The 22,146-nt window shown below is 51.6% G+C and overlaps 3 protein-coding genes and 1 non-coding gene across 18 annotated transcripts in view; 3 read left to right on the top strand and 1 right to left on the bottom strand.

Annotated features, from left to right (window-relative positions):
- Nucleotides 1-1,530, top strand: part of BC048562 (cDNA sequence BC048562) — a 9,602-nt gene extending 8,072 nt beyond the window's left edge. Inside the window, exons 3-4 of the mRNA NM_001004192.2 lie at nt 647-703; nt 1,113-1,530. Coding sequence (NP_001004192.1) covers nt 647-703; nt 1,113-1,529 — 474 coding nt within the window. The 3' untranslated portion in view covers nt 1,530. The remainder of the gene's footprint in view (nt 1-646; nt 704-1,112) is intronic.
- Nucleotides 1,531-3,081: 1,551 nt separating this feature from the next.
- Nucleotides 3,082-17,028, bottom strand: Klhdc8b (kelch domain containing 8B). Of its 13 annotated transcripts, none has more exons than XM_030244719.1 (12): nt 16,258-16,515; nt 14,672-14,756; nt 14,124-14,283; nt 10,841-11,022; nt 10,240-10,358; nt 9,070-9,230; nt 7,764-8,317; nt 6,323-6,838; nt 5,068-5,232; nt 4,514-4,738; nt 4,273-4,374; nt 3,083-3,932 (listed from the first exon to the last, which is right to left on the bottom strand). In XM_030244719.1, exons 8-12 carry the CDS (start codon nt 6,696-6,698, stop codon nt 3,736-3,738), a joined length of 1,065 nt encoding a protein of 354 aa, XP_030100579.1. In that variant the 5' UTR covers nt 6,699-6,838; nt 7,764-8,317; nt 9,070-9,230; nt 10,240-10,358; nt 10,841-11,022; nt 14,124-14,283; nt 14,672-14,756; nt 16,258-16,515; the 3' UTR covers nt 3,083-3,735. The 13 variants fall into 13 exon arrangements, with proteins under 13 accessions (XP_030100576.1, XP_030100585.1, XP_006511921.1 ...); XM_030244723.1 differs by lacking the exon at nt 9,070-9,230 and adding an exon at nt 11,903-12,004 and having other exon boundaries at nt 7,764-8,186; nt 10,886-11,022; XM_030244717.1 differs by lacking the exon at nt 9,070-9,230 and adding an exon at nt 11,903-12,004 and having other exon boundaries at nt 7,764-8,186.
- Ccdc71 (coiled-coil domain containing 71) lies at nt 7,949-21,393 on the top strand. 3 transcript variants are annotated; one of them, NM_001378930.1, is made up of 2 exons: nt 7,949-8,099; nt 18,385-21,393. In NM_001378930.1, exon 2 carries the CDS (start codon nt 18,437-18,439, stop codon nt 19,736-19,738), a length of 1,302 nt encoding a protein of 433 aa, NP_001365859.1. In that variant the 5' UTR covers nt 7,949-8,099; nt 18,385-18,436; the 3' UTR covers nt 19,739-21,393. The 3 variants fall into 3 exon arrangements, with proteins under 3 accessions (NP_001365859.1, NP_598505.1, NP_001365860.1); NM_133744.5 differs by lacking the exon at nt 7,949-8,099 and adding an exon at nt 16,000-16,064; NM_001378931.1 differs by lacking the exon at nt 7,949-8,099 and adding an exon at nt 16,000-16,035.
- Gm51295 (predicted gene, 51295) lies at nt 14,541-14,607 on the top strand. The gene has a single exon (NR_162814.1). It is a non-coding gene; the product is annotated as a predicted gene, 51295 (primary transcript).
- Nucleotides 21,394-22,146: the final 753 nt, after the last annotated feature.

A 22,146-nucleotide genomic window follows, 5' to 3' on the forward strand; every position in this document is an offset into this window, starting at 1 on the left:
CCTTTAATCCCAGCACACGGGAGGCAGAGGCAGGTGGATCTCTGAGTTCGAGGCCAGCCTGGTCTACAAAGTGAGTTCCAGGACAGCCAGGGCTATACAGAGAAACCCTGTCTCGAAAACAAACAAACAAACAAACAAAACAGAGAAGACTCAGGCATGTGGATCTAGCTGTCAGGTGCCATGGCCTGAGCTTTAGGCAAAATGGATTTGGCAGTGATTCACAGACCAGCGATGTGTGTGGAGGTGTCCTGCCATGCTTTGACACGAAGATGTGGAGTAGGCAGTTGGCCGTTGAGCCTGGGGCTGAGCAGATGCCCTCAAATGGAGACAGACATACTCGTTTCTAGATGTCACTTAGGCTATGCAGTTAGGTAGTGAGCATGGGTGGAGGGAAGAAGCCTGAAGCCTGGTCCTAGGCAACTTGGATTTAAAGCCCTCCACTGACTGCAAGATGTCCTGGCAGACATGCCTGTGGTCCCAAAGCATCCAGGTAGGGGTGAGGACGGGGTGAGATGTCACTTTGATTTGTCTCTACCCTTTCAGAGTGCTGGAAGTTTAGCATTTAGAAGTGGTGTGTCCCGAGGCAGTCTCTGCAGGAGCAGGTGAGCACGCCCTGCCCTCACCTTCCTTCTCATCTTCTTTCAAGGAGCCTACAAAACAACACTACTTCTCCAAGCATGACAACCGCACTTCCTTCGACAAAGTGAGTCCGAGAGGAAAAAGGAAGGGGGAGGAGTCCCTTGGCTGATGCGGAGGATGCAGCAGGCAGCAGGGTAGACCCGAGACCTTTAGGGAGCAGGTTTCTTACATAAGAAGAAGAGTATCTATTTCCCCATAACCTTTGCCACTGCTAAAAACCGCATCCCCCAGACAGAGGCAACTTTGCCTTGGTTTTCTTGACTAGTTTGCTACTGTGAACAACCATCCCAGGGGGTCTCCCAGGGGGTCACTCAGGGGCTTCACGCTAAGATAATAACATTGCTAAAGATGCAGGTATAGGTTAGGGAGACCAGGCACAATCCCAGCATTACCAAACTGATTTGGGATTAGACGGGGCCCAAGCAAATCCTGGATGCCAAGACTGTGGGCCAAGAGCCCGTACCGTTGAGAAGGGTCCCTACTGCCTGCTGCAGGGAATCGGGAGACGGAAAGACCTGGAACGCCTGTGGAAGAGACACACCTTCCTGCGCTGGGCACCCTGTGAGCTGGAATTGAGCCAACAGCCGCCTCTGGAATCGTCCTACCAGACTGACTTCCGGTCAGGCACAGGACTCGCTAGGCTCCCCCAGCGCCTTGTCCAGTTTGTGCAGGTCCAGCCTTCCTATGCCAATACCACCTACCAACACAACTTCTGCCAGCCATCCCGGGGTGGTCATTGTGGTAGCGCCAAGGTAAGGCCCCTTGAGCCAGTTACTGAAACACTGCCTGACCTCCCGGGGATCACAAAACCCAAGTTGCTGCAGCACTACCTCCACGCCGGAGTTTCTGAGTGTTTAAACTGGTCCCAAGCATTAAAAAGGTTCAGCTGACATAGCAGGCTGTTTGTACTCACAGTCCAAGATGTTTTGGGGCAGGGGAGGGGGAGCATGTGTGCTTACGAACAGGCTCACTAGCAGGCCCTGTGTCTGGCTCCCATAGAGTGTGTATTATTTCTGTGTGCTGGGCTGGGGAGGTGCTGTCTAGGGAACCCTGCCACTAAGTCAGAAAGGATAAGGTTGCAACAGACTCCAGAGTCCAGAAAAGTCACCATGACCATGCTTAGGTTCTAGGGACCCAATAACTTCTCAGTAATTGCAGCCTCTTGTACTCCATGTAATTTCAGGGATCCTTCTAGAACAGTCAAGGCTGAGAGAGAGAGAGGTAATGGCTAGTAGCAGCTCCCTCCAGGAGCCAGGTGCCTTTGAGGGGGTTGGCCATTCAGCAACACAGTCCTGCCCAAGAGATGCTGCACTGCCCCCAGCTACTACCCAGCTGAGCCCCCCAACTGCCAGCACCATGGAGTGGGGTATGCAGAAGCTTTGAGGAGACATTGTAAGACTCGGATCTGAAGGTCATCCTAACCTTATGAAATGTCATTTTGGGGAGTTACAGAGACAAAAGTTGGAGCTGTGACGAAAGGATGGACCATGTAGTGATTGCCATATCCAGGGATCCATCCCATAATCAGCTTCCAAACACTGACACCATTGCATACACTAGCAAGATTTTGCTGAAAGGACCCAGATATAGCTGTCTCTTGTGAGACTATGCTGGGGCCTAGCAAACACAGAAGTGGATGCTCACAGTCAGCTATTGAATGGACCACAGGGCCCCCAATGGAGGAGCTAGAGAAAGTACCCAAGGAGCTAAAGGGAACTGCAACCCTATAGATGGAACAACAATATGAACTAACCAGTACCCCCCGGAGCTCTTGTCTCTAGCTGCATATGTATCAGAAGATGGCCTAGTCGGCCATCAGTGGAAAGAGAGGCCCATTGGTCATACAAACTTTATATGCCTCAGTACAGGAGAACGCCAGGGCCAAGAAGTGGGAGTGGGTGGGTAGGGGAGTGGGGGTGGGTATGGGGGACTTTTGGGATAGCATTGGAAATGTAAATGAGGAAAATACCTAATAAAAAATTTTTTTTAAATCTAAGCAAAAAAAAAAAAAAAAAAAAGAAAAGAAATGTCATTTTTGGAAGTCCTCCTCTGGTCATCCTATCAAGTCCCCAAACATTCAAGACATCCTTTGTCATTTAAGACAAACCTGAAAGTCAGGCAGTGGTGGCACATGCCTTTAACCCCAGCACTTGGGAGGCAGAGGCAGGCAAATTTCTGAGTTCGAGGCTAGCCTGGTCTACAGAGTGAGTTCCAGGACAGCCAGGGCTATACAGAAAAATCCTGTCTCAAAAAAACCAAACCAAACCAAACCAAACCAAAACAACACCAAAAACCCCAAAGCAAAACAAAACAAAAGACAAAGCTGAGGCTTAGGTGGACTTGAGACCCCAGGTGACGTCAGATATGGTTATAAGGTTTTCCAGGTTTCCTGTGGACTCTCACCCCAGACAGAATTGAGGCTTCAAAGAAACCCCACACCAGATTTGAGCAGTATTTTTATTTCTACATCAAAACTCCCTGGGTCCTCACAACAGCCCTGTGAGGTAGGTCGGGCAGGAAAGTTTCAGAGATCCCCATTTACAGATGAGGATACCGAGGCACAGAGAGGTGAAATGACCTGCCCCAGGTCACACAAGCCTTAGTACAGACAAGAAGGCCAGGGATCCACTGGCCCCCCTGGCAGTCCCCACATTCTCTCCTTTGTTTCTTCTGTGATTTCCATCCTCAGAATACTCCTGGGGTCCCCAGGAACCCCTCCAGGAAGGCTGGAAGCTCAGACTTTTCCAGACTGGCCACTGGAGAAGGCCTGGTCAGCTCTTAGGGCCTAAGCTGTAGACCGTGAGGCCAATGCTCTGCTCTTCACGTGTCAGAGTTGACAGAGGGCCTAGTAACTTCTAGGGCATAGGTGGAGCTAGCTATGGTTCGTGAGTGGATGGTGATAAAAATAGGTGTGAGCATGTGTGTCCTATGCTAAAGACAAAGGCTCCCCAACCCAAGCTCCTGAGGCGGTAACTCAGGTGCCCTCTCCTGTGCCTCCCTCATCCCACAGAGCCATGGGGAGCACCCTCAGCATCAAAAAGGAGCCCGATCTGCTTCTATAGTGAGCTGCCCTGGTAGATGGGTCTCACCAGGTCTTCAGACTCCATCCCGTAGACACAGTGCTTCCACCGCTTGACTTGGGCCCTGAGCCACACCCCCAATAACAAACAGTCGTGGCCCAGCCTGGAGGCTGGAGCAGGAGCATCGGGCCGTAGGCATGGCAGGCAGCACCTCCCAGCGTCTCCGTGCAAGACTGAAGCTCTCCACGGAGGCCAAAGGGCATGGCTGGTTCCCTGGAAGAGGCACATAGATGATGGTAAGGGGCTGAAGACCCCTTTGTTCCCTTTCTTGGATAATGGCCTAGTAAGCACTCCTCCCTCATGACCTAGGAGTGTTCTGTGTCTCACTGCCCAAGTTCATTCGTTCATGCTTTGTCTATTTGGTCACACTCCATCATCTGTTCTGCTCCTGTGTCTTAGGGCCCCGAGTCGGGCACGGCAGACACCGCGAGAGCTAAGTCAGGTGAATCACATGTTCCCTGATTTATAGATAGGCAAGGATCTCCCAAAGCTCTGCCACTGTTGCCTAGAGAAGGTGGTCCTGCTCAGAGACACTCCTTCCATGGACACTCACCAAGGCCCCCAATAGCCACAATGTTGCCCCCAAGGGAGCCAACCACAAAGTCAGCCCTCTTATCCCTCATCCGCAGGCTACGAGGCAGCTTAGTCCAGGAGCCTGAAAAAGAGAAGATGTAAGGTGTATGCACACAGACATATGCAGATGCAAGGGTGCACACGCACGCACGCACGCACGCACGCACGCACGCACGCACTCCCTTCTGTCCCATGGAGACAGTAAAACAGACACTGCTCACCATGCTCCAGGTCAAACATCTCCACAGTGTTGACAAAGTGCGGCCGGGAGTAGAAATTGTGGGGCCCAGGCTGCTGCAGGCCACCCAGGCTAAAGACACTGCCTTCGGCCATAGCACAGCCAGCAAAAGCTCTGCGACTGGGCAGGCTTGGGTGTCGGGTCCATGTACGGGTCTCCAGATCAAAAGCTTCAAAAGCAGTCACTGGGAGCTTGCCCTGGCGGCCTCCTGTCAAAGGAATTGAAGCACCTGGGACAGAGCCCAAAGGGCTTGGTGGTGTCCTCTCCAGGTTGCTGAACTGTCCTCCCCAGGCCCCGACATCCAGCTGCGTACATACCTGCTCATGGAGTAACCATGAGACCACGTAAACCCTCAGCACTGAATGTGATTTTCCAACCCCAGTTGGGCCACCAAGGAGGCTTCAGAAGAGACCTGGATTAGCCCCCACCCACCCACCAAAGCATCTCAAATCCTAACTTCTCAGATGAAGACTGATCCCTAATCTAGGCAACCTCCTGGACTCTTTTCCCCCCTTTCCCACATCCCTCAGCCCTTACCCAAGACATAGATCTTGTTCCCGTGCAGGAAGGTGGAGGCCCCATAGCAGGGTGTGGGCATGGAGGGTAGCGAAAGCCAGCAGTCCCGGCGGGGCTCATATACCAGTACCTGGGCCTGGGGGGCCGTGTCAGGACCCATTCCCCCCAGAGCATACACCATACCATCTGCACAGAAGAGAGTAGTTCAGACTATACAACCATGTCTAGCTGGTGGACCCCACCCTGACAGCTCCCTCGGTCAGACCCAGGGGTGGAAGGAAACCCTTGTGTTTATCAAAAACTTTGTTGCCTGTCTGAAGTTGGAGCTAGGAGAACTGGGATTCCAGCTTTGGCCTAGGCCCCTCTAAGTGAAGAGCAGGAGGCAGCTGATCTAATTATAATCCAGCCCGGTCTCCCTGGAGACGCTATGGCAACCAAATCTGGCATCTTAGCAGGCTAGCCTGGGACTGGTGGTCAGACCCGGAGGCCACCAGGTGTGTGTGTGTGTGTGTGTGTGTGTGTGTGTGTGTGTGTAGGGGGCAGGTCCCCTAAGGGGGTAGGGGTAGCGTAAGACAGTGGTAGAGGCTACAAGAGGATTTGTTCAGCATGAAGCTCAGTCTGGGAAGGGAACTTAGGGCATCAACTTGGTGAAGGCTTGGGGCTGGGAGATGAGCTGGACCTGTGGGATAGAGGCGCTGGCCACAGCTTTCAGCCTCTGGCACCCTGTCAGCACCTCTACACCGTGCTGCTTCGATAGAGCTGTTAGGTGCTCAGAGTCAGCTAGGGGCACATCCACAGGCCGTTGGGTGATATTGCCTGGCAGCTGGGGGCTTCCATGGCAACCATCTCCAGGTCGGCTTGGCCTTTGTCCACATCAGGATCCCTGGTGTGTGCTAGGGGTAGTGGGGGGGGGGGCACTAAGCACTTAAGCACTTGCTGGGCTCAGAGCCAAGGCCTTGCTCCCCTCCCCCTCCATACTATTTATAACTATGAGAGAGTCATTAGGCCACACCCCCCACTGCCTCTTAGTTACAAAGAACAGGACAGGGTAGTGGCTGGGGTCTCCCATTTTTCTGGGGGACCTTCTGGGCTCTGACCCCCCACCTCACAGCCCAGAAAAGGCAATTAACAGTAAACTGCGGCAAGCCTAGGTAAGAGAAAGGAGGCAAAGCCATGTCCAAGGCGGCACTTATCCAGCCTCTGTGATAATGGACTCTCCGGCAAGAGAAAAAAAAAGGAAGCTTGGGGCAACTGAGGGATGTTCTAAGCCACTCACCTCTCTCCACAGTCGCAACACCCATGGCCGCTTGAGGGAGGGTAGCCCGGCGCTCCCAGCGGCCTTCGTCAGCCAAGAAGGCCTCCACAGCAGCTACTGGGCTTTGGACTTCGTCCACGCCGCCTACCACTAGCACCTGCTTACCCAGAACCACAGCAGCGGCACCAGCCCGGGCAGTGGGCAGGGGTGCTAGTGCTAGCCATGTGTGTGAGCCCATGTCCAGAGTCTCAGCAGTATCCAGAGGTAACCCAGCCCGGCCACAGCCCCCCAACACCAGCAGGTGTCCGTCCTGGTGTGCCACTGTACCATATACCCGGCAAGTCGGCATTGGGGGGAACACCTGCCAAGCAAAGGCCCGACCACCTCCTGCAGCCATGGTACTCGCTCACTGCCCGTGGTAGGCCATAGTATCTGCTCAGGCTGTGGGCCTCACTGGGGGGACATGATAAGGCCTCATCTTGATTCTGTCAGGGCTGGATGGGTGTGTCTGCCCAGTCCAAGGGATCTTGCCTTGACCTGGAGGGGAGGCAGAAAACAAAGGGTCAGGGCCACTGTCAAGAAACAGATGAACAACATGTAGCTGAAGGCAGGCCAGGCCCAAAACCACTCGTGCAGAAAGACCCACACCTTTGACTAACACTCTACTGGTGAAGGTCCTTCTATAGTGGGAAGAATAGATTCCAGGTACCCAGAAGGCGTTCTCGGTTCTTGTGGGAACATGAGGGATTCTTCCCTCCCCAACCTTAAGAACTAGCAAATAGTAACTTGATCAATTTAGAGTGGAAGGGAAGATAGAGCCCAAATCTCCATCCTAGCGTGCTTCCTGTCCCAACAAGTCTTATCTCAGTGCTCCAAGAGAGTTCTGCATCCTCTACACACTGGCATCTAGTGTGCCTTCAACAACCTGGGTCCAGCCATCAGGGTCCCTCATCCTGTAGTCCTTACAAGAAGGATCTTCTACAAGGTATAACCATTTATATCAGCAAAAGGCCAGTCTCATATGCGAGACCCAAAGGGGCTAGACTCCAGGATTCCACACTCCCTTTGAAGTCCATCCTTTATGGGTGTGGCGATGCCAGCAGATTCCCTGCTGAGGAGGTTTTAAAAGGCTGGTGTAGAGAATCTCTTGAGCACAGGATTAGAAGGTCCCTGAGTCCAGGGCTTTTCCTGTAGGAATAAACGGCTGGATTCCTGACACCCCCCACCCAAGAGCACATTCCTTAGCCTCCCCTTTTGCTGTGTGTGTATCTCTCTGTGTCTATGTCTCTATGTGTATGCTGGGGGTCTCCACTCTCAGTCCCGGGATTTAACAGGGACGGCCTCCTGGCCCCAAACTTCCAACTCAAAGGAGAGTGGGGGGCGGGTCTGGCTAGTGGGTTTAATTAAGGTTCTATCCTTCATGCCCCAAACTTCCCCTGCGCGAGGTTCCCGCGGGACTCACCTGCTGGATCTCAAATGTCGCCAGGGCACGGGGTCCGCTGTTCCGCCTCCGCCTCCGCTGGCTCCGGCTAGGGCTGAAGCTGGGCTCTGGTGGGGCTCCCGCACCGCTCCGGCGTGGGGCGGGGCTGGACCGGGTCCGCCCCTCGCTCCCCCCTCCCCAGATTCGGGGAAACCTCCTCCCGCCTTAACTCTGCACATGCCACGGCAGGAGTAGGGCGCACCGACCCACGGTCACCCAAAATGAACAGACAGGCATATGGACATCCGGCCGGCCAGGATTTAGGGCTCTACCTGGGGCGATGATAGAAATGAGGCAGCGGCGAGCAACACAACACCGGTATGGTGGGATCGGAGGCGGGTGTCGTTGTGAGTCGGATCCACTCTGGGTACAATCAGCCAGGGGCTAGCCAGTGGAACCTGGGGCCTTTAGGGGTCGGAGTCCGCCCATCACAACTGAGCTTGGAGGTGCCAAACCACAAGCTTCCCAGCGGCGCCCCCTAGAGGCCACTAGGGCTGTAGCCTGGGCCTCTGGTTGGGGAGCCCAGCCGAGCTGTCCTAACCATGACACAAAGCAGGACACAGAAAAGATCCCTTAGTGTATATGGAGACTAGCAGCTTGTAGGGTGGAGGGGCAGACTGTACTAGCCTTGGGGCCTATCTAGACCTTCTTTATAGAAAAGTAGGTTATTTTTGCTTCGATCCGAGCAGTGGATGTGCACAATCAGCCAGATGCCAGGAGTCTCTCTGCCTAATGCTACTCTGGGGCTACTACTCAGAGGTTGGGTGACTGTTCATCTTCAGGGTACAGAGCTCATCTCTAGCCAACTCCGTGGTCATGTGATAGCAAACTGGTGTGACAAAGACTCCCCTGGAGTGAGAATTCTGAAATTTTGATTTCTTTTAACATCAGAGAAATCGTATAGGAATATGTTTTTGTTTTAATGCCAGGTGTGGAGATACGGGGCTGCTTCCCAGCAGCTGACTACGATTTGCCTGTGTTCTAGCAAAAGCAGGGTTTTGCCAGCTGCACATAGTTTCTGTGATTGTGTTATGTTTGGAATTCTGGGTACTTCTCAGAGGATATAAGTTTGAGAGCCCTGGGGGGTGGATGGGTGGTTGTTGGCCATCAGTGGGGAGGGGACTAGTTGCAGTTTGTTAGTTGTCAAAAGAAATTAGATTCAAGGACCTCTATTTATCTCTCCCCTCTATCCTTCTTTCTCTCCTATCTAGTGATAGGGGTTGAAACTGGGGGATGAAGGGTGGGAAAAAAACCCACAAAGTAGCAAAGACCAGCTGCATCCACCTACCTCTGATTCACACTTTGGCTCAGCCTATCTTGTGAGCATTCTGATCAGCCGAAGCTTCCAGTTGGAAAGCTTGTGTGAACAGCTCCTGCACTTGTCTGTGTCTGCTCATTGATTCCGACCCTTTTGTGTACAGTGTTTAGCTTAATTTTCCCAACGCAGATCTTGAGGCAGTGACACAAGTGTGTGTGGTTAGTGTAGGAGGTGAAGCCAGGAAGCACCCGCAGAGAAGTAGCAAGAAGACCAAGGAAAGCAGCCAATAAAGGAGGTACCATCAGTTACCACCGTGGGTAACTGCAACCTGGGGATTCTGGGAGGTGACTAGAAACATGGGTCTTATATTGTTACTGCTCCCAAGAACAAGGGGACCTAAGAAACCCACCTTCACATCCCCAGGGATCATACAGTACTAATGCCTTTGCATGCCCAAAATTCTGACTGTCCAAAATGTGGATGAACCCTTCTTTATGACTAAATAGAGCCTATAGCTCTCTCAGTGGTTGTCAGTTTGAAGTGAAGGGCATGTCTAGAAATGATGGCGCAAAGACTGGCCTCAAACTGCACAGACTCTAAAGGGCCCTTCTCTACCACTCAGTGCCAAGTCTCCCATCCTCAGGCTGCTCCTCACTTGGGGCTCTGGTATGTACCCCATGTTCTCGTGTCCTCATGTTCCCCACTGTCCCTGTTCTAAGCCCCCTCTGCTTGCTTTCCTACTGTTTACCACTTACAAGCATCTGCTTTTTAATGTCTCCCAGTCTAAGTCAAGGCTATCTCTTTCTGCTCCCTCTGAATTCTGAAGCCATCTGTCCCCAGATGCCACTGCCTTGTTATCTGCCACCTCGTCTCTTGCTACTTCTTCCTCCAAATTGTTTTTGAAGCAATTGCAATTCTTGTTTGTTTCTAGACAGGGTTCTCTGTGCAGCAGTCCTGACAGCCCTGGAACTCGCCTTGTAGACCAGACTAGCCTGTAACACAGAGCGATCTGTTATCTGCCTCTTCCTCAACCCCAGTGCTGGGATGAAAGGCCCCAGTGAACTTTTTTTTTTCTTTTTTGAGTCAGATCTCCTGTAGCTCAGGCTAATCCCAAACTTGCTACATAGCCAAGGATGACTGAATTTCTGATTCTCTTATTCCCTCCTCCCAAGTGCTGGGGTTACCTTGCCCAGTTTTTACCTGTGATGAGGAGCGAACGCAGGGTCTCTTGCACGCTAAACAAGGACTCTATCAACTGAGCTCCATCTCTAGGCATCAAAGCTGCTTTTGAAAAGTCACCATGTGTATTAGTCCACACTCTGCAGGGGAACAAAACCAACAGAATGAACACAAACCACAGGGGCTTTAGACGACAGAAAGACAGTTTGCAGGATGGGAGCACTGGTTGCTCTTTCAGAGGACCTGGGTGTGGTTCCCAGCACCCACATGGCTGAACTACAGTTCTGGGATCGGAAACCCTTTCCTCACCTCTGCAGGCACCAGGCATGCACATGCACACACGTACACATACGGGCAAACAGTATGTGTTCACATAAATCTTTAAAAATTTAAAGGATAGGGGGCTGGAGAGATGGCTCAATGGTTAAGAGCACCGACTGCTCTTCCAAAGGTCCTGAGTTCAAATCCCAGCAACCACATGGTGGCTCACTACCATCCGTAATGAGATCTGACGCCCTCTTCTGGTGCATCTGAAGACAACTACAGTGTACTTAGATATAATAATAAATAAATCTTTTTTAAAAAATTTAAGGATAAAAAGGAATTTAATAGACTGACTTACATCATACAGTCTGAGCGCTACAATTGTGGCTCTCTTCATGCTCACCACAGGCTGAGAATCCATTGGTGACTCGGTCCTGGAGTCTGGTGCCTCAGGAGTCACAATCTGGCATTGAAGGGTTCCTAGAGAAACCACTAGTCTCCCATCCATACCGAAATACCGAAGAAGCTGGGTTCTGATATCTGTGAAGGAATGAAGTGGCAGTGGTGGCAGTGGAGGCAGTGGTGGCAGTGGAGGCAGTGGTGGCAGTGGAGGCAGTGGTGGCAGTGGAGGCAGTGGGGGCAGTGGAGGCAGTGGGGGCAGTGGAGGCAGTGGGAGCAGTGGGAGCAATGTGCTGTTTTGGCTCTGCTTCCCCACCATTCACTGCATGATTGGCTCAAGATAGCAACCAGTGAACCTTCGAGGGGAAGCTGGGTGAGAGTAGCCAGATGGGAAGAGACCTCAGGCAGTGGTGGCAGTGGTGAGCTTGACAAGAAGACTCTTGGGTGCGAGCCTCAGTAGACAGCTCATTCAGTTGGGAAAACGCAGCCTACTTGACCTTTTGAGGGGTGTGTAGGGGCTTTTGGGGTAAGTGTACATCATTGGCCAGGGCCAGGGTGATGGGGATCACCCATTTGCATAAGGAATTCCAGCTGCTGCTAGACATGACCTTATAAGGGGAGAGGAATTTAACCTGGCTACCAGGGGCAAAAGTGAGGGCACGGGGTTGGGGAGGGGCAATCCTTCTCCTGAGATTTCTGGGGTTCAGGCGCACCTTGAACCTCTCTTGCTCTAGGCTGACTCCCCGACCACCCACCACTCAATCCCATGGTTCCCCGGCCCCATAGCCATGGTGGCAGTGGTAATAGCAGCAGCAGCAACAGTATAAGGAACTTCCTAGCAAGACACATGAAGATAAGAAGGCAAGAAACAAAATCGTTTCTGTCAGACCTCCTATCATCTGAGCAGCCACTAGGAAGACGTTAGCATCCACGTTAGAAATGTGCTTTCTCACAGTATGTCCAGCCGTTTATCTCTTAGTTGATTCCATTTGCAGTCAAGGGCCACCATAGTGGCACATACCTTTAAGCCCAGCATTCCGGAGACAAAGACAATCAGATCTGAGTCTGAGGATAGCCTGCTCTACAGGGACTTCCAGGTCAGCCAGGGCCATTTAGTGAGACTCTGTCTCAAAAACAAAACAAAAACTGAGGCTGGAGAGATGGCTTTAAGAGCACTTGCTGTTCTTGGAGGACCGGTGTTTGGTTCCCAGCATTGGAATTGGGCTGCTCACACCACCTGTGTAACTCCAGGTCCAGGGAATCAAATGTCCTCTTTTGGACTCAATGGGCACTGTATACACACACACTTAAAAGAAAAAAAGCTCCATCCAGTCAAGTTGACAACCAAGATTAACCATCATGACACACAACATAAAACTGGACTCTGTGGTCTCTCTCTCAAGTGAGACTTTTCAGACTTGTCACAGTTTCACCCTTTGTGACCTTGAGTCCTTGCTGACAGTTTGTCTGGCCTCTCAGAGTCTTTTTCAGGACCTTCTCACCCTTCTCAGAGAGCAGCTCAAGACTGAACCCTGTAGTATTGTGAGCGTCTGTTTCAAAACAGGGGGGTTGGAGCTTCAGCGCTAACTCAAGTGGTAATGTGACTGAGGTACAGACAGGGGGATCGAACTTAGATCCCTAGAACCTACATTTTTAAAAATCTAGGGATGAAGTGGGGCGATGGTGTCTCACGCCTTTAATCCCAGCACTCGGGAGGCAGAGGCAGGCGGATCTCTGAGTTCTATAGCATGAGTTCCGGGACTGGCAGGGCTACACAGAGAAACCCTGTCACGGAAAACAAAAACAAGAACAAACAAAACAAACAAAAAACGCAGGTACAGAACTGTAGAGAGGTCTCAGCAGGTAAAGCATGGGTCCTGTGAGCACTAGAACTGGAGATGAGACTCTCTAGAGTCCACATAAAAGCCAGGAGGTTCCCAGACGAGGGGACCCCAGTCTGCCTGTAACCCGGACCAGGCAGGTGAGAAGGTCCAGGTTTAGCTTGCGACTTTGTTTTAATATATATGGAGGAGAGGAGGCTGGCGACTTGGCTCAAAGGGTAAAGGTGCCTGCTACCAGGCAGACAACCCAAGCTGGATTCCAGAGAACCACTAGGTAGAAGAGCAAGGGAATCCATTCCCAAACATTGCCCTTTGACCCCTCAACACCAGTGATGTGTGTTAAGTTTCAAACCTGGGATAAATGACTGAGGTACTTAACGTATTAAACCTGACCTATTAACGCTGACCTGGCTACCAGGTTTCCCAGCATCCCTTAGTCCCTGTTACAGGGTAGGAACTAAGGCATGTCTGCCTTCTAGCCACCTCCTGCCCCACCCCCTCCAGCTGGGTTGCTCTTGCTATATAATCCAACCATTTTGGTTGCCTGTCCTCTTTCATCTTTTGCCCTTTCGCCTGCTTGCACCTTGTTCCCCTCTCTTCCCTCTCGCTTCCCCTCCTCCTCTCCCCACATGGCTCAGGGTCACATCTACTCTGGGCTCTCCCAGATGTCCCTGTCTTTGCCTACAAGCTCCTTTTTACCTACAATAAACTTTCTTCTCCATCCTTAGGAGCAGCCAGGGCCTTTCCTTTGTGTTTCTTGTCTTCAGTGGCTGTGGGTGTATCGAGAATGAAAACACACCAACAGAATAAACTAAAAAGCCAGGCAGATGTGCATGTGATAATCCCAGTCCTGGGGAGGTGGAGGCAGGCAAATCCTTGAGGCTTGATGGCCAGCGTGAGTGTGATAGTACACACCCTTAATCTAGAACTGATCTCTCTGAGCTCGCAGTCTACACAGTGGCCTACACACACACACACACACACACACATACACAGAAAGACACCATACATACACACACACACACCACAGTCACACTCCCCCCTCCACACACACACACACAGAGGAGAAAGGGCCTACCATGCATGGAACCCAATTTCACACCTCAGATTTGGCTCTGGTTTTCTTTTCTTTTCTCTTCTCTTCTTTTCTTTTTTTTTTTAAGATTTATTTTATTTATATGAGTACACTGTAGATGTCTGCAGACACACACCAGAAGAGGGGGCATCAGATCTCATTACAGATGGTTGTGAGCCACCATGTAGTTGCTGGGATTTGAACTCAGGACCTCTGGAAGAGCAGTCAGTGCTCTTAACCGCTGAGCCATCTCTCCAGCCCCGGCTCTGGCTTTTCAAAGTAGGACCTATTAAAGCAAATCTTTCCCAAACTGTATCTTAACCCACCTGGTCAACCAGTTGTCTCCGATAAGATGGATGTGGCTTCACCTCACCAATGACCATGGAAGATGTCAAGTAGAGAGCAAGGGATGGACCATGGAAATGCCTCAGGTGTCTTCCCACCTCAACCTCGCTGCCTCAGGTTACGCCGATGTAGAGCCAGCAGCTGTCAAGAACCAGGTCAAGTGACAGCTGTGCTCTGATGAGAGTCCCACATCAGTTGTAACACCAAGGTGTATCCCCCTTTGATAGCTAGGTTCCCTCACTTTCACCGTTCCCTCAGTAGCCATAGAGAGAAGGAACAGAGAGAGAATGGACCCAGCCTTCTTGTCCTCCATTTTGCTCTGACCTCTGGGTTTGATAATGCAAGAGAGGAATCTCCTTCTAGGGCACATTTGGCCTGCTAGAGCACATCTGGCCTGCTACTATGCCTGGAAGGCACCAAGCTCTGCCTCTTGGCAGAAGTGGCTTCTGTTTGCATAGTTATGGCTCATCCTGGTGTAGGTCCATAAGGCCCTTTTTCTCTACCAAGAGAAATGACTGGAGGTACTGACCCCAGACTGCCCGCAGATTTTGTGGTTCCTCTTGGGTACTTGGCTACCCAGAAACTGTCAGGAGTCTCCTGTCGGTGCCAAAGCTCTGAGAAGTAAACAGGCATCAAGTGAGGCCTTGGGTATTGATGGGTGGTTGATACTTATCTTTAAAGATGACAGATCCCTCTACATAGGCTGGGAAACACAGAACAGCTAAGGATCTTTCAGTCGTACAAAAGAGGAAGAAGGCTAGTATCCAGCTCCCACATGAAGCACTTCAAACACCCTTGTCTACCTACCCCAAACTCTTAGACAGGTCCAGATGCCTTCACTCCCTCATCCATGAAACCAAAGCTTTCCTGATGCCTCCTAAACTGGACTAGGAAGCATCTGACAAGGGGGTCCTTTCCTTAAAGCTGTGAAGCCAGGCATGGCAGCACATGCCACCTTTGATCCCAGGAATCCAGGGCTATGTAGGGATACACTGTCTCCAAAAAGGACAAGGTTTGGAAAATATGCTGACTGTTCATCTGAGGTCTCAGATTCCTAGAGTTAGTTTTAACCTGTGTCCTCAAATACTGCTGAGGAGAGGGCTCTGTAACTAACCATCTTGTGTTGTCTACAGGACATAGGTAGGACTGAGTTTGCAATCTCTTTGCCAACAGAGCCAACGGATTCTGGGCACTGTAACGACTGAAAAGTGTTACTTTGTGCCATTCGAGGTGCTTTGGCTGAGCCAGATCTTGGCACTCCACTGTGTATACATACCTGAGCAAGTATATTCAGGCCCACATTGATGTACTGTGACTTACAGACTGGCCATCTACAGCCCCAGGCTGCTGTGTATTACTTGTGCCTACATGTATATACCAGCTTTTCATGCAGTGTGCCAGGGTTAAGCCCATTCTCAGGAGAGGAGCGCCTGCTACTCTTTCAGGAAGTACTTGTGTGGTGAAACAAGGGGACTTTCCTGAGATAATCCCTGTCAGGCACACTCTCTTCTGATCAGGTGCCAGAGAAAGAGTAAGGTCCTGGGGTGTAGAATAGCATAGAGCTTGCCAGGAGTCACTTTGACTCCTATATTACCAGGACATTTTAGAAAAGTGGTCCTTAGTCCAATCCTGACTGGGATCCTGTGACTTTTGCCTTCTATGTGCACAGGCTCCCATACTGGATCAGATAGGTTTGGACTTGTCACCTCCGAGGCCACCCCCTCCAGGCAGCCCTCCGAAGTACTCAACCTGCTCCGCCCCCAGACTTGGGGGGGGAGGGGAGAGTTCTAGGGGTCAAGGGTCACCAGGCGGGCTAGATCCCGGAAGCGGAAGCACGGTGTACTTCCGGCGCGCAGCAGGCGGCCATGTTGGAGCGGCGGAGGCGGCGCAGAGGTGCGTCCTGGGTCCCCGCGGCGGCGCCGGTAGGTTGGAGCCGCGGGCCTAGCGGTGGTGCGGAGTGGCTGCCCATGAGGCCACAGGGCGGCAGGGCGAAGGGACTGGGTGGCCGGCCCTTCCGGGATCCTCATTTTCCCAGGGCTTGGCCGAGACACCCCACCCCTACCCAGGACCCCACCCTGGGGGTTCTGAGGATCCTGTCGGGCGACCACTGCCCACCTTACACATTTCGCCGCCGCCGTAACCCCGACTCCCCGTCGCCGTTCAGGCCCCGGGGCCTCGGTCTCCCCGCCTGAGGGCCCCGATCTGCCCCTGATCCCAGTCCGCCCGATTAGTATGCCCGCCCCCAGTCTTCTGTCAACTTCCTGTGCTGGCCCCAAAGGAATGTGTGAAGGCAAAAGTCAGCCTGGCTGCAGCCTCTGTTTACAAAGCTTCTTGAGAGCCAAGAAGCACCCTCCCTCCCATGGGCTCAGAATGACCTAGGCAAAGAGCCCCTTGGTCCCCGCCCCGTAATATGAGCGCCGGAGGTTTGGGGTGGGAGGTAGGTCGTCCCCCTCTGTCCTACAGTTCATAGCCCACCCATTCAAAACATAAATAAATAAATAAATAAATAAATGAAAGCATTAACTTGGATTGTACTTGAAGAGCATCCTCTGGGGAGGGGAAGTGCCTCAGACACCTGAGGATCCAAGAATGTTTCCAAACAAAGAGCCCCAGGGCACTTTCTCCGGGGAGTCTGAGGACTGTGTGTCTGCTTCATTAGAGCTGTGCAGAGCGGCGGCACAGACGGGCTCCTAGACTCCAGGGACCTGTCTCATCCCAGCTGATCTTTTAACGCTCCGGTGCAGCTGGGGAATTTACCTTTTGACTCGGGAAGCCCTCAGATGCTGCGTTGGAGTGCTGGGTGTAACTTCTGAGTGACAGCCATGGCTTCCTTAAGGAAGCATAGGACGATTTGAGTGGTCCCAGACAGCTGCATCTGTTGGGACCACTAACATCTAAGGTCTGTTGCCTTTTAAGCGCTACGGCTTGGCCTACCTTCCTAGTTGGAATCTTTCCCTGTCCTTTGTCGTCAAACCTTGAACTCCTTGGTCTCGTTGCCTGGTCTCTTGCTTGCCTTAGAGATGTTTGCAACTGTCTTTTTTTTTTGGGCGGGTCTGTGTCTTATATTGGGTTTGAACTCCAAGACTAGAGCTAGGAATCAGGTCACTGAGTATCCTGTCTATAGACTCTGGTAAGGAGATGAGCCACCCCCTGCACTGGAACGTTGGCAGTTGGATGAACAGTGGTGGGGTGGACATCAGGTGGTGTAAGTCTGGGTCTTTGGGCCTATGTTCAAAGGCCTTAGTCTGTCTTCCTCAGCTACAGCCTGGCCTTCATCCATATGGTCCGTACTCTTCTTTACTTGATAGCCTCTGCAGGAGTTGCTACCCTTTTTGCTCCATTTGTACCTGCTCCTTTTTTGGTTGGCACGCAGACAGATAGGTAGATGTTACTGCTTCCAGGAGTCCTTCCCTAACCTATTAGAAGCTGGCTTGGAGAGCACCATCTGCTTCTAAGAACCTTTAATGGCAGCTGTGTCTTCACTTCCGGACTGGGTTCTTTGAGGACTGAGGTATTTGCTTATATTCCTGGGACTGAGTCTAGATATTTAGAACACCAGGAAAGAAAAGAATCAAAAGGAAACAGGCGTGGTAGTGCACAGTGTTGGGCAGCTGAGCAGCAGATCGTGTGCATCGACACGTTCCAGACCGGGAGCATAGCAAGCTCCCTGTCAAAGAGGAAAGAGTAGGATGTAGCTGAGCTCTTGGCGCGCGTTTGTGATCCTAACAGCTGGGAGGCTTCAGGAGGAGGAGTCTGAGTTTGAGGCCAGTTTGGACCTCATGGCAAACTCCAGAACAGCCAGACCTGTACTGTAGTGAGACCCTTTGTACTAATCAACTAAGCGCGATAGTAGCACTTGCCTGTAATCCCAGCACTTGAGACAGAGGGGCTGGGGGTCCAAGGCTGGCCTCAGCTCTATACAGAGTTAGAGATCAGCCTAGCTGATGAGGGACCTTGACTTAAAGCCAGAAAAGAAAAATGCCATTGCATTAAAACGAGCTAGATCTAAGTCTCCACAGAAGCCCGGTGGTAGGGTAGATGGTCTGAGGTGCTTCTGAGCATATATCCCAAAGAAATGGCCCAACGTGGTAGAGATGGTCAGGAGACCCTGGAGAGATTTATTCTGGCCAGGCCTTTCTGTCGCAGAGGGAGGGAGCCTGGCTCAAGCCGCCTGCCTTTTTTTTTTTTTAAGCTCTGTGTCCTGGTACCATTCTCATCGACTCTTTTCTTCTTGCTTTGGAGGTGCCAAGTGCTGGTTTGTGGATACCCAGGCAAGCCTGCAGTGCCCAATGCCATGAGCATGGTAGTGCAGCCTGTGGAGGAGAAAGCTGTGCACTCGTGGTCACGTATCTCCACGGCAGGGAAGAAAGCCCTGGAAGAGGCCCTGCTTGTGTTTAATCCCATGAGCCAGGATCTCAGTGCCACAGAGGCCCAGCTCGTGGCCTTCCTCCAGGGTCTGCGAGATGATGGCTTCCAACCGACCATTCTTCGAAGTGGAGATGTCTATGGTTATAGTTCATGCACAGCCAGCCCCCCCAGCCAGACAAAGCTACAAGCTCGTACCATCAACCCACCTGCCACGTCACTTCCCAAAACTGCTGTGTCAGTCCCTGCAGGCCGGACCACCTTGCTCCCTGTGCCACTGTCTGGCAGGCTGGCTAAAGGGTCCACAGCAGCCCTAGCCAAGCATGCCACCACTAACCTGCTGCTGAGCTCCCTGAAGCAGTCGAGTGCCAGCAACAGCAGTGGTACAACAGTAGGCTTCCCTGCCCACCTCTATCCAGGCGTCTACCCAGCCATGCGGCTCTCTGTGGTCCTTGAAGCACTGGTCCCACTCAAGACTCCCTGCTTGGACGTTAAGCACGGGGCACAGTCACTGCAGCTGTCACTTGCAAAGTCTCCCCTGAAAGTGAGGAAAGCTTCGGGGAACCCAAAGTCCAAAGCACCCCGAAAAATCACAAGCAAGGGCCTCAAACATCTGACTAGCAAAGGCCCTGGGGCTGGTCTCCGACGAGGCGCTGGAACCCAAAGCAACGGCGCCCAAAGGAAAGGGTGCTCTGCCTTGGGCCCCAAAACTGTCCAGGCCCAGGCATCTCAAACCCTGATCAAAGCTGCTCGCGCTCATGCCAGTGTGGCTCAAACCCAGACCAAGACAGTAAGGGTCAGGGCCAAAGCAAAGCAGGCCAAGCCCAAGGCAGCCAGAGCCAAAGCCAAGGCCGCTGTGGTGAGGGACAAGGCAAAAGACAAGGTAATCCAGGCCAAGGCCAAAGCAGCCCAGACCAAGCACAAGGGAAAGCCAAAGGGATCGGTTCAGACCAGAACTGGAAGGGCAAACCGGAAAAACAGCTCTGAGACTGTGGGGCGGAAGAGGAAGAAGGCCGAGGAGACCAAGGGTCTTCCTCCTAAGAAGAGAGCACGGTGTGTGCCCCGACCTCCTAAGGTGTGGCTGGGGCCTGGAACGGCAAAACCTCGAAAGTCCCAGACCATAAAGGTAGACAGGAAGTGCTCAGATGACGAGGTCCGACAGTGTGCCCAGCAGATCCTCCGTGTGAATCTCTCTCCCGTGGTATGGCTCCAGCCCTTGCTACCATTTTGATCCCATACTCAACATCCCAAGCCCTTGCAGCAGTACTTGGGAAAACAGCGGAGCTGTCTGTGTGACCAGTGCATTGTGTAGTGCTCAGGACCCTGCTGCTTCCCGGATCCTGGGGACCTCGGGACTGGTCACCAACATCCTTTCAGAAACGGAGGATTTGGGTGGGGTGGTTTGCGGGAGGGGTGTTCTCATGGCTCAGTGCACTGTGACTTGTTCTTCAGATTGTATGTCCACGTTCATTCTATCATGTTTTATACCTTTCCACCTTGCGGTCTCCTTGCTCACCCTCCATGGTCTTATTTATCAAAAAAAAAAAAATTTTTTTTTTGGTGTGTGGGAGTTAGTGGCAAGAGGCTATCAGGAGTCTAGGAGCAGGCTTGGAGAGAGTGCCCTGGTAGCTTGAAGCAGGTCATCAATTTAAATGATAGGGTGACATTAAAGTGATGTTCTCGGGGTTCTGGAGAGATATGGGGAAAATCAGGTGCTGGTTTCTGGGAATGTGTTGAGAGAGATCCTGAGGGGAGGGTTAGAGCCACTACCTCTCCTCGAATGTCCCAGTTTTGAACCAGATGGGCCTGATTCAAAATTGTTTGCAGCTCAGTGGGAAATCCGGCACCAAGCAGGTTTTTAGGCCAGGGAAAGAAGTCTTTGTGGTGTTGCTCTCCGGAGGCCCAGCTTTAAGGTTTTGCCTGAGCTTCTCTTGGCGGAGGAAACATACTTAAGAGGCTTGAAGTGCCTCTTTTCTGCTTTACAGGGACTAGCCTCAATTTTCCCAATTGGTGACAAGAGGCTAGGCTCTGAATCTGGACCACAAAACCTTCCTTACTGTCCAGAGCATTTTCTCTGTGGTAACGGGTGATGGAACCAGGGACTGACTCATTTCCACAGGCTCCATCTTTCTCCGGGGTCCAGCCTCACCATGTCCCCTAACGTGACCCGTACACATTGGACATTGGTAGCTTCTGCTTTGGAGAAGCTGGGCCCTCAGTGGAAGCAGCTGCTCAGGCTGGAAGGTAGTGCTGAGGTGGAGAACCTGCAATCCTTGTACTTGGGGATTTGACTGAGTTTGAGGTCAGTATCAGCCACATAGTGAGACCCTCTCTGCCTGTCTTTTGTTTGTCTTTTGAGACCGGGTTTCTCTGTGTAGCCCCAGCTGTCCTAGAACTTAACTTTGTAGTCCAGGCTGGCCTCAGACTCAGAGATCTGTCTGCCTCTGGCCAATCACGGGAATTAAAGGCATGGGCCACCAGACCAAGCCAGGCGAATGAATGGCTTAACTCTACTGGTTAAGAGGATTTAGCTGCTTTCCCAGAAGACCCTTTTGCGACTCCCACAAAAGGCAGCTCACAGACCCCTGTATCCATCTCCAGGGATCTGGCATCCATGATCACAGGCAGACACCTGTATCCATCTCCAGGGATCTCGCATCCATGATCACAGGCAGACACCTGTATCCATCTCCAGGGATCTCACATCCATGATCACAGGCAGACAGACAATACAAATAAATCTTTTAAAAAAGACCAATGGCACAGCTGAATTAAGCATCAGTTCTTTGAGAAAAGGTGGTGTTGAGAATCTTGAACTTCAGTGATGTTGATAAGCAAAAGAATCGTGTGAAATACCTTAAATAAATACTTATTGGCCAGGCTGGAGAGATGGCTCAGAGGCTAAGAGCACTGGTTGCTCTAAAAGGACCTGGGTTCAATTCCCAGGACAGATCTGTGGTTACATGCATGCAGGTAAAACACCTCTGAGCTGAACTTTGGCTAGTTTGTGGGTTCTTTTTTTCTTCCACCCTTTTGACACCTTAACACTAGATAGAAGAGAAAAGGATAGAAGGAAAAGGGGGCAAAGTTATCATTATATTACTCCCTGCTGACTAGGGGCATTGGGACAAATTTGATCTTTGCCATCAGGATATCTAATTTCTTCTTTGCACATGACTACTTAACAAACTTTGGCCACCAACCTACCTTTGGGGCCTAACATTTATATACCCTGTGAAAAGTCCCCAGAATTCCAAACATCACACCATTGCAGAAACTACCTGCAGTTGGCAAAATCATGCCCCTGCTAGAGCATGAGGCACATCAGCTGCTGTGGACGGTCTGAAGCAGCCCCACATCCTATACCTGGGATTAACATGAAAGCATATTCTTACATTTCTGTGGGTTTTTTTTAAGGTTTATTTTATGTATATGAGTACACTGTTGCTGTCTTCAACAGACCAGACGAGAACATTGGATTCCATTACAGATGGTTGTGAACCACCATGTGGTTGTGAGAATTGAACTCAGAACTTCTGGAAGAGCAGTCAGTGCTCTTTTTTGTTTGTTTGTTTGATTGTCTTTCAAGACAGGGTTTCTCTGTGTAGCCCTGGCTGTCCTGGAACTCACTCTGTAGAC

This window comes from Mus musculus, chromosome 9 (assembly GCF_000001635.26).
Source record: "Mus musculus strain C57BL/6J chromosome 9, GRCm38.p6 C57BL/6J".
NCBI lineage: Eukaryota > Metazoa > Chordata > Mammalia > Rodentia > Muridae > Mus > Mus musculus.

What these genes read in the sequence shown, in the direction of transcription:
- Ccdc71 (NM_001378930.1), top strand. Translation starts at nt 18,437, where the DNA reads ATGAGCATGGTAGTGCAGCCTGTGGAGGAGAAAGCTGTGCACTCGTGG.
- Klhdc8b (XM_030244716.1), bottom strand. Translation starts at nt 6,698, where the DNA reads ATGGCTGCAGGAGGTGGTCGGGCCTTTGCTTGGCAGGTGTTCCCCCCA. An exon ending in TGTTGCGACTGTGGAGAGAG is followed by an intron (nt 5,233 to 6,322) that starts GTGAGTGGCTTA and finishes TCTTCTGTGCAG; the next exon opens with ATGGTATGGTGTATGCTCTG. An exon ending in GATGTTTGACCTGGAGCATG is followed by an intron (nt 4,375 to 4,513) that starts GTGAGCAGTGTC and finishes TCTCTTTTTCAG; the next exon opens with GCTCCTGGACTAAGCTGCCT.